We start from the raw sequence: 10,941 nt of genomic DNA, 5'->3' as shown, positions 1-10,941 counted from the left end.
GAATCTGCTACTTTATTCCTCTACAGAGACTTTACAGCTGTAATTCAGGTTACTAATGAGTTGACCTTAAAAGAGTGATTATCCTGGATGATCTAAATTGACCCAGTGAAATCACATGAGCCCTTACAAGTAGACGAGGAAGGCTTTCCCTGGTGGCGCAGTGGTTGCGAGTCCGCCTGCTAATGCAGGAGACACGGGTTTGAGCCCTGGTCTGGGAAGATCCCTACATGCTGCGGAGCAACTGGGCCAGTAAGCCACAACTACTGAGCCTGCGCATCTGGAGCCTGTGCTCTGCAACAAGAGAGGCCGCGAGAGTGAGAGGCCCGTGCACCGCGATGAAGAGTGGCCCCTGCTTGCCGCAACTAGAGAAAGCCCTCACACAGAAACGAAGACACAACACAGCCATAAATAAATAAATAAAAATTAAAAAAAAAAAAGAAGAGGAAGGCAGAAGGGGTGGTGAGAGATGAAACTCCGGGAAGGACTCAGTGTGCCTAGTGGGAATGCTACTGCCTTGAAGACGAGGGGAACTACAAGGAACTGAATCTGCTATCAAACTGAATCTGTCATCAGTTTGAATGAGCCTGGAAGGGAATTCTTCCCAGAGCCTCCAGAAGAGAACACAGTGCCTTTATTTCAGCGGTTTGAGACTCAGAGCATAGACTCAGAGCTAAATGGATGTTCGTTTAAGCCCCTAAGTTTGTGGCACTTGGTTACACGGCAAGAGAAAATGAATACAGGACACTGGCCTTTCAATGCCAGATTCAAGTTCTTGCAGTGAGGCTGGCCTACAACGAGAAGGTCAGGTGGCCCCAGTTCCTTAGTAGGCATGCCAGGCATTGCATTTGCCACCATCCACCTCCTCTGGTTGTTCCCTCTCAATTCCAACATCACACCCTCTGGGAGGCCCTTCCTCAACTTCTCCCAGCCAGTGGATCACTCCCTCTTTGTGGCCCCACGCTCTTCATGAAAACAACCACATGGTACCTCAGTTCCTCTATTTATACATGCTGTCCTGCCCCACTGGGCCACAAGCACCTGGCAGAGGTGAGGCAGGAAACCTTCATCTTTGAATCCCCAGCTCCTAGCACAGAGCAAGCACGTGGTAGGTACATGAAATCCAAAAGCAGAGTTCATACGAGCTTGTAGCCAGTGACCCATGTCTACAGGGTGTCTGAAATAATTACTTCTTATAACTGTTTATTGTGTGGATTACCCTAAAGCTCTCTGCATGTTCTTGAGAAAAGACAATGATTCTATTTCTATCCAAAGTCGTGACTTACGGAATGGTTGTTTCACAGTGGGGTCTTTTCAAATGGCTTTTCTTCGATACAGTGTAAATGTGTGCATTGTAAAGAGTAGAAACAGCTAATCAAAGATAATCGTGGTCAGTGAGTTTAGGTGAGCATCCTTCTCCACATCTCTCTACCTGCTCACACTTTAACACACATGTATGCAGCTCTGTGCAAATGAGATTATATCCCACCCTGCAGACGCTGCTGACCTTGACCTTCTATCTACATCCTTCCTACCCAGGAACCCAGAATCAGGCCAGGCCTCCACCCATCTCTCACTAGAGGATAATTCTGTCTGGTTTAGGCGAATCCAAACGGGGTGTTTTCCTGGCAACAGTTACCAAGGAGAGTATGCGACTTAAGGTAGCTCAACCTGACTGAAAAGAAGCAATGGGCTTAAGAAGAAAGGTTTCTTTTTCTCTCTCCCCTCCCCTTCTCCTATAAATGTAAAAACCCAAAAGACATGTATTCCTAATGGCCCCTGGCAACGATCTTGCAGCCAGCCTTGGGTAAGGATGATTCTGAGGATGGCAGAGCAGAGAGATGCAAATATCCAGGTCACTGAGGGCCTTGGGAGGAGGCTCCTTTTTGGTACTTCCATCCTTAGAACTGTCTAACCTTTGCACTGAGAATTATGTGAGGTATATTATAGGACTCAGGAGACAGAATGTGGTAGATCTGTATGGCTGACAGGAAAAAATCTGCAACATAGTACATGGTGGTAGTACCCTGCATGGAGTTTGATGTCTTTCGTATACATTTTTTAAAGGATGCACATAACTATATTTTCTGATAAATAAATATCTGGAAGGATAATCAGCGTTTACCTTCGAGCACACAGCTGAAACAACAAGGGGTAGAAACATGAAGGGAGAGGGACTTTTTCCTCTTATTTTATACTTTTTTATAAGGTTTCATTTTTCACTGTATTTCTATCTTACTTTTATGTGTTCACGCATGGTAAGATCAACAGGGATGTGGGATGGAATTTAATCAGCAATTTTGTCTGTTTCATGAAAAAAATATTTTCTGTAATGGAAAAAATTACAACTCTGGTCCTTATGTCTGAAAACGCCTGTTCCTGGCAGCGTCTCTGCTGGTGGGGACAACACACCTCCGCAGGGTGAGAAGGAATCCGATTTAGAAAGCACAACCTTTAGAGGCCAGTTAACACAAAGCACACCCTATTACAACCCTTTGAGGTACAGTATTGGTTTGCTAGGGTGGCCGTAACAAAGTGCTACAGACTGAGGGGCTTAAACAACAGAAATCTGTTTTCTCACAGTCCTGGAAGCTAGAAGTTCAAGCTCAAGGTGTTGGCAGGTTGGTTTCTTCGGAGGCCTCTCCCTTTGGCTTGTAGATGGATGTCTTCTTCTCCGTGTGTCTTCACATAGGTTTCCCTCTGTGCATGTCCGTGTCCAAGCTTCCCTTTCTTATAAGGACACCAGTGGTTACTTGCAAGGTATTGATGGAAACCATTCCACACCACTTCCAGAAATTTCCATTCAACAAATACTTATTGGAAACCTTTTATTTTCCAGACACTGTATCAGATGCTTGACAAATATTCACCCTAATGACCTCATTTTAACTTAATTACCTTTGTGAAAACCGTAACTCCACATAGGGCCACGTTTTGAGGTGCTGGGGTATTAGGACTTCAGCACATGAATTTGGTATGGGGGGGACACGATTAGGCCCATAACAGGTATTGGTTACCATCCCCACTTTAGAGTTAAGGAAACAGAAGCTCAGAGAGGAGAATCAAAAAGGAGGTGAAGGAGTTAGTCATGCAGGTACCTGGGGGAAGAGTATGCCAGCCAGGGGAACTGCACACGCAAATGTTCTTAAGTAGCACCGAACCTTGTGAGCTCAAGAAACAATGAGCAGGGACTTCCCTGGCGGTCCAGTGGTTGAGACTTCACCTTCCAATGCGGGGGGTGCCGGTTCGATCTCTGGTCGGGGAGCTAAGATCCCAAAAGCGTCGCGGCCAAAACACCAAAAACATAAAACAGAAGCAATAATGTAACAAATTCAATAAAGACTTTAAAAATGGTCCACATCGAAAAAAAAAATCTTAAAAAAAAAACAAACAATGAGCCGAAAAACAAATGAAACAGTGAGCAGGCCAGTGAGATGTAAGAGGTAGAGGAGAGCTGACCATGCAGGGGCTTTGGGCACTGCAGAGTTGGAGCAGAGGCGTTGCATGGTCCACCTTCTGATTTCAAAGGCTCACTCTGGCTGCTGTATTGAGAATAGAATGTCGTGGACAGATATGGAAGCACAGAAACCTGATAGGGGCTATTGCAGTATCTCAGGTAAGAGATGATGGTAGCTTGGGTGCAGTGGTAGCAGTAAGGTGAGAAGAAGTTTAATTCTGGTCATATTTTGAAAGTAGAAATGTTGATGCAAATAATCAATGAACAATCTATAATAAGAATAGAAGAGAGTTTTATTTGAGCCAAACTGAGTACTATAACCTGGGAAACAGCCTCTCAGTAGCTCTGAGGGACTGCTCTGAAGGGGTAGGGGAGGAGTATATATACATGATTTTTTTTTTGGCTAGGAAATACACGTAGTCAAGCATACATCTTGGTACAAGGTTACTGCCAATCACAAAGAACACGTATCACAACTTAATGATTTTAGTGCCTTTCTATGTAAGAGAAGATGCAAAAATCTGGGGTCATTGAAATTCTTGCTGAGGTATGCATTTTAACTACCTAAGGGCCATCTATTCAAATCACAGAATGACCCATCCATTTTTTTTTCCTGAATTTCCCTCAGGGGGTACGCTAGGTGGGCAACTGCAGTGGGTTGCTACTTATCCCTTTGTATTACTAGATGGTGGGCAGTTTCTTTAATGGTTAATGCAGATGTATGTTGACAGGCCATAAGACAGGCTGTTTTAGTTAGCAGAAAGTTCAAGGCGCGTCACGTATAAGCCAGAATGACTTCCCTGTACCTCAATATGTGAAGATTTCTTCCACTAGAACCTGCAGGATTGACTAATAGGTTGAACGGAATATGAAAGAAAGAGAAGGTTTCTGATGGGTTTTTTTCTTTTTTAAAGGCTAAGCTACATACTTAACTGTATACTCCAATTCATCAGAGTGTGTCATAATTATTTTTTTCCATCTCTTTCACTCTGCACTAAGCTGTCTGAGGGCAGCTGTTGTGCCATATTCACCTCTACATTCCCAATACCTACTGCAACATTCAAGAAATATTTGCTAAGTAAATGATCATTAGGCATGGCAGACTTGAATTCACATTGGACCCGATACTGTCTTTATCATCACCCTAGTAAGATAGGTTTCATCTCAAGTATGAAAGTCCAATTGCTGATATCTATAGAGAGGCTAGGTCAGGCCCGTGCTCTAAAAGAGTTCAGGCTCCACGTGCTGGTCTCCCTTTCGTGACTGTATCTGTTTTCTATTGCTGTGTAACAAATTACCACAACACACATTTATAATCTCAACTTTCCATGGGTTAGGGGTCCAGGCACATGGGTCCTCTGTTAGGGTCTCACAAGGCTACAATCAAAGCATCAGCCAAGCTGTAATCTCATCTGGAGGCTGCACTGGGGAAGAATCTGCTTCCAAGCCTATTCATGTTACAGGCAAAGTTAATTTCCTTGTGGTTGTAGGACTGAGTCCTCTAGCTTTTTGCTGGCTGTTGGCTGGAGGCATGCTGCTGTTCCTAGAGGCTACCCATATTTCTTTACTATATAAGCTTCTCCAACATGTTTGCTTACTTCATCAAGCCCACAACGGGAGTCTTCAGTCTGTTAAGAAGTTTTATATCACATAAGGTATATCACATAAGGAGTGACCTCCCAGCAAATCACAGATCAGCCCATACTCTAGAAGAAGGAGTTAAGACATGAACTTCAGGAGTGGAAATTGTTGGGGGTTACCTTAGGGTCTGTCCACCAGAATGAATTTCATCATTAGAATTTGTTTTCCCTCTATCCCCACAACTCTGACCCAGTGTTAGTTGTGGAATAGAATGGATCTCTAGACCTTGCTGTCCAATATGGTAGCCACTAGCCCCTTATGTGACTAGTGTGGCTGAAGAACTGATTTCTGAATTTTTAAAAACAACTTAATAAAATTTAGTTTAAAAACCAGTACTCGGACTTCCCTGGTGACACAGTGGTTATGAATCCGCCTGCCAATGCAGGGGACACAGGTTTGATCCCTGGTCCAGGAAGATCCCACATGCCGTGGAGCAACTAAGCCCATGTGCCACAACTACTGAGCCTGCGCTCTGGAGCCCGCGTGCCACAACTATTGAAGCCCGCGTGCCTAGAGCCCATGCTCCCCAACAAGAGAAGCCACTGAAATGAGAAGCTCACACACCACAACAAAGAGTAGCCCCTGCTCACTAGAGAAAGCCCGCACGCAGCAATGAAGACCCAAAGCGGCCATAAATAAATAAATTTATTTATTTTAAAAAAGATACTCAACTCAGATATTGGAGAAATTTTTACATGTGTTTGAAACAATGTGGGTACATGAATCTAATTTTTCAACTAACTTTTGTGAACTCTAGAAACTGATCAAGTCTCTCCACCGAAAATTTAGTGTTCAAATTGAGATGTGCTGTTAATTATAACATCTACACCAGATTTCAAAGTCTTAGTATAAAAAAAGAATAAAAGATCTCATTAATAGCTTTTCTGATTACATGTTGAAAAGATAACATCCTTTATGTATATTAAGCTAAGTAAAATACGTTATTAACAATAATTTCATCTGTTTGCATTTTTTTAAATGGGTTCCCAGAAAATTTAAAGTCACATATTTGGCTCGCATTCTGCTGCTGAGAGAAAATACAAAGAGGTTGAGCTGACCATGAGGTTGGAAAGACGCACCACCGTGGTCAGCTAATAATAATAAATCAAGGCAACATCTGATGAATGCCAAACAATAAGCATGATAGGGGTTCAGAGGACGTAACTGTGGGGCTATCCAAGGGCGGGGCAAGTCTTCATCAGCAGGCGAGATCGACGAATCTTTAAATTGCAAGAGCTGCGCGGCAGGGCGCGCCGGGCTCTCACGGCCCGCGCCCCGCCCCGAAACGCGCTGCGCCTTTTGACCCGGCCGCCGCGCCGTAGGCCGCGCTGGAAGCCTGGGAGCCGCGATGGCGAACGTGTCCGAGAGGACTTTGCAGCTGTCCGTGCTGGTGGCCTTCGCCTCCGGAGTGCTCGTGGGCTGGCAGGCAAACCGGCTGCGGCGGCGCTACCTGGACTGGAGAAAGAAGAGGCTGCAAGACAAGCTGGCGGCGACGCAGAAGAAGCTGGACCTGGCCTGAGATCCCCGCGCTGTCGGTCCCCGCCGGCCACCGCGCGGCCACCTCGAGGCCACCTCGCCTCTCCGGCGCGGGGCTCCAGCCGAAGCCAGGCTCGCCTCACTCTCTCCGCCCGCAGTGCCGGGCTCTTGCCGGAGTCGGTGAGCAGTACTTACAGCGGCGCTCTAAGGGGAGACTTCGGGGACGGCCGGATATCTTGGGACAGGAGGGTCTTTGGAGAGCCCACAGGAGGTGACTTGTACCCCCTGGCACCAGAAAGAGGAGGAAGTTCTGTTTTCCCTAATAACTCACATTTTGGTATCGTAGATCAGTTCACTGCGTGTGTTTAACGGGACTGTCTTAACCGCGTGCAAAGTCGTTGCACCTTGGCAACATTAAGCTTCAAAATGGAAAATACTGGAAAGAATAGAAAATGAAAAAAAGGACCGTGGAGGTGTTCCTACCACACCCTTCCCCCCTCCCCACATCAATTTATTTTTTAAAATATCCTTGGTAGCACCATAGTACATCTTTGCATTCATGTTTTGTCATCTCCAGTCTAAATTCTTAGGTCCTTGGCAGGCTGGCAATGGCTTGAAAGTCGGGAACCTTGAGTCTAGTCCTGGCTTTTTCATCAGAGCTCTGCAAATTTACAGGGTCTCAGTTTTCTTATCTGTAACACCAGATCTTCTTGTTCATGGTTTAACTAAACAATAGAATAATTTGAAGTTAACCATTATGTATTCCTAATTTTTATTTCTCTTTTCTGTTTCCAACAGCTTGTTGAAGATGGATATAGAGAACTGGACAGAAATAGTTTCTCCTTGCACTTTATGAATTAATTTTATTTTTAAAATAAAAAAATTAAACATATTTGAACCTTTTATTAAAAGGAAAAGGAGTATCTTGCCTCCCATGCAGCTTACTGAATTAAGAGATTTGATCCTCAAAACTTATAATTACTGTCTTTGGTCAGATATCTTGTTTTCTAAAGAATCTATGCTGGTTCCTTGGTACAACTGCAAAGCAAAGTTGGTCTAGGAACCACTATGATTCCCTTTGGTTAGCAGTTTTGCTGGACCTATTCTGGAAAGCAAACGGCATGTAAAAATAACTGAGGTAAGGGTAATGTATGTAAGACCTTTACACATCTGAGGCTGACAACATACTCCAAGCACAAAGTATAAGTTTTTACTGACAGAAGTTTCATTTGTGTCATTATGGAGTAGACATGTGAAGGAGAAACCTCATTGAATAGACCTTAGTGATAAATCCCAACTACAGTTGACCCTTGAACATGGGTTTGAATTGCACAGGTTCACTTACATGTAGATTGTTTTCAATAAATCTATATGTAAGTGGACCACTGTCCACTTACTATCCATGGCTGGTTGAGTCTGTGCCTGCGGAAATATGGATAGGAAGGGCCAACTATGGCGCTTGAGCATCCTTGGATTTTGGTATCTGTGGCAGCTCCTGGGGTTCCAGGATGATACCCTCCGATGATACCGAGGGATAACTGTGTCTGAAAATCAAGAGTGACCAAGTCCCAGGTTATTTTTGATTTTCCAGAGGTGTTTTCTAGAACACTGCCCTTGCTCATTCCTATAAAGATTAATTTTGTTTCTCAGTAAATTTAGGATCAGCTCCGTATTAACATGAGAAGATTCAGGAAAGTTGTTTCCACAGAGAGCTTTTTTTTTTTTCTGTTTTAGGAGAGCCGTTATGCTTTATTACTTCCAACTTCATTTGCATTCTGTGAATGCAGTACTTAAGGACTGAAATGTTGGTTCTTAGAGCGCCATTCCATCTGGGCTGCAGGTGGCTGAAGTATCTGAGTCACCATTCATCACTGAGGGTCAAAGAGTTGAGGCTCTTTGAGACAAGGTAGGTTTCTTATGGCACATCCACGGTGCCTCCAGACTGTTGGTATGTTCCTGGTTAAGCATCTAGGTTATGACCAGTTCTGCCCGTATGGGCCTGTTCTTGTGCCACGTTCCTGGTGGACCTGGTCTTTCCAATGTGACTCCTTTCCCATTACTTATGTGCAGCACCCAGACACACTCGTCTCCCTCTCCTGTCTCACCCCAATGTTCTGTCATCCTGCCCCTCTAGGCCTGTGCTGTTCACCCCCGAGGCCTGTCTAGTCCTTATGCGGTTTTCAGCCACCCTACACCACTCAGTCTGCCCCTCGTTTTCTGCCTACTGCCTCTTTACACTGTGCCCATGTGTTCCCATCCCTGTGGTGGACAATTCCCCCCGACATTGCCTCTCACTGTTTCACCTCTAGCTGTCTACCCCTTGCCCTACTTAAATGTGTTTGGTTTTTTCCCTGAAACTATTGGCTTACATGGAGATGTTACATTTTCCATGTTAACCACTAGTCTGGAAGCTGTTAAATTCTTTTTCAGTATCTCCTGTGAGACAGTGGTCCAAAGTTGATATACATTGTAACACAGAGTTGATATACATTGTAACACACTGATGGAAGAAAATCATAACGAGTTTTATGAAATAGCTTGTTCTCGGGAGAAGCAATGGCCATGGTTTGCTTTGGTTTCGGCTACCTCACTTCAAAACGGTCTTGTAGGTTACTCTGATTTTCGTAATGGCATCAAGGGATGACAACAGAAGCAGTGACTAGTGCTAAAGCGACTATACTGAGCATTACAAGTCAAAAGAAATGTAAGTTAATGAAAAAGAAGGCAGCTAGCTGAGTAATCTCACTCCTTACGGCGTGGTGAATACCTAAGCGGTATTTCTCAAACTTGAAGGTGCACGTGAAACACTGGGGTATTGTTAAAATTTAGATTCTGATCCTGTGGGTCTATGGTGAGGCCTGAGAATATGCATTTCTAACAGTCACCCAGGTGATATGGATGATACTGATGCAGGAATCATAAGGAATAAACGCTTCTCATGCTGAATCGTGTACCAAAATGTATAAATCAAAGCATCTTTCCACCCGAGATGAACAAGAGTAATAAACCTTTTTTGCACCCTTCTTCATACATATATACACGTGTAGGGGGTTTATTTTGTTTATTTTTACCAATATAGAGTTTTACCATCTCTATGACCCTGTAACTTTTCCATTTAAAGTATGGAAATCCCTATAAAGTAGGTAGATTATTTTTTAAAAATTGTATAGACATATATAAAATAAATAAGGATTTCATAAATGATGGGTTGTCTTTAGTGTAGTTTTTTTCTTTTTGCTTACCTCTAACAAGATCACTTAGAAGTACCAATTTATTAATCCATCTAAAAATACTTTATAGTACTTACTACTTCCTCATTTGTTGTTAGATTTTCAATGGAAAAACTATGGCTGTTTAAGTGAACTTTTAAGTATCATGAGCCATGATGGAGAAATTAATTAAAAGTAAAGACATGAGATACAAAAAAGAGTAGAATGGATGAGTATATTAGAGTATGTCATACAATGAAACATCAGAGAGCAATGAGAATGAACAAACTACAACCCACACGATGATATAGATTCATTGCACAAACAGGTTGAATGAAAGAAGCCTGACAAGATGCCAGTACACTGTGTGATTCCATTATTCAGTTCAAAAAAGAGGCAAGACAGATTTTTACAGTTAGAGATTGGGATAGTGTTTACATTTGGTGTAGGGGGTGGAGGTGGGCAGGGACTAGAAGGAGGGGAAGACCACTAGGGTGCTGGTCACATTCTGTATCCAAATCTGGGTTATGTTACTTACATGGGGGTGTGTTCACCCCGAAAATTCAGTGCGGTGGGCGCTTTTCACTCCTCTCTATTGAAGAAAAAAGTATTGCAAATAACATGGCAGTTGGGCCTGTGGAATTACCTTGTGTGTTGTACTGAAGAACACATCAGTGTGGTTCATCTTTTGAAAAGTGAGCTCAGGTCGTCATCCTTATTCGGTGTAGTGGAAAGAGTTTGGGAATTGGATTTATAGGACTGAGTCCCACTTGGGGAAATGTTATTACAACCTCCCTGAGAGATGTAAAATGGAGCTCATAATTAGGTGCTCACAAAATTGCTGTAGAACAGAGTCACCATCCTCCCAGAACTCAGGATGGACCATGTGCAAAACTACAATGAAGTGATACTTCAGCAGTATCCCAAGTGGCAAAGAATTTAAAACTGCCTTTTTGAAGTGAGAGTATGCGCCAGAACCACGTATCCCATTAAGGCCATACAGGAAAGCTATGCTTGCAGTTAATTTAAGACATTGAGATGCTTAAATTGTATCTTAAGGTTAGTTTAGAAAAACAGGTGTCAGAAAACAAGTGCCAAAACACCCAGTACCCCAGGAGGAATGTCGTGGTAGTACTGGGTATTATGGGACTTGTAGTTTCG

The 10,941-nt window shown here is 43.4% G+C and overlaps 2 protein-coding genes across 4 annotated transcripts in view; both read left to right on the top strand.

Annotated features, from left to right (window-relative positions):
• The first annotated feature begins 6,311 nt into the window (after positions 1–6,311).
• On the top strand, positions 6,312–7,488 carry MTLN (mitoregulin). Of its 2 annotated transcripts, none has more exons than XM_089922783.1 (2): positions 6,312–6,842; positions 7,370–7,488. In XM_089922783.1, exon 1 carries the CDS (start codon positions 6,444–6,446, stop codon positions 6,612–6,614), a length of 171 nt encoding a protein of 56 aa, XP_089778909.1. In that variant the 5' UTR covers positions 6,312–6,443; the 3' UTR covers positions 6,615–6,842; positions 7,370–7,488. The 2 variants fall into 2 exon arrangements, with proteins under 2 accessions (XP_089778909.1, XP_030618677.2); XM_030762817.2 differs by having other exon boundaries at positions 6,313–6,751.
• The window catches only part of NPHP1 (nephrocystin 1), a 67,028-nt gene continuing 62,734 nt past the window's right edge, over positions 6,648–10,941 (top strand). For both annotated transcript variants that reach the window (XM_089922770.1, XM_089922769.1), the window contains exons 1-2: positions 6,648–6,751; positions 8,306–8,481. The gene's annotated coding sequence lies outside the window, so the exon portion shown is untranslated. The remainder of the gene's footprint in view (positions 6,752–8,305; positions 8,482–10,941) is intronic.

The sequence above is a fragment of the Delphinapterus leucas genome, chromosome 13 (genome assembly GCF_059928025.1).
Source record: "Delphinapterus leucas isolate spDelLeu-1000000601 "Yukka" chromosome 13, BTC_Dleu_Yukka2, whole genome shotgun sequence".
In the NCBI taxonomy this organism is placed as follows: Eukaryota; Metazoa; Chordata; class Mammalia; order Artiodactyla; family Monodontidae; genus Delphinapterus; species Delphinapterus leucas.
The sequence above is the reverse complement of the archived record's forward strand: the minus strand, read 5'-3'. Positions and strand labels throughout refer to the sequence as shown.

Coding starts and splice junctions, on each gene's coding strand:
- MTLN (XM_089922783.1), top strand. CDS start 6,444: ATGGCGAACGTGTCCGAGAGGACTTTGCAGCTGTCCGTGCTGGTGGCC.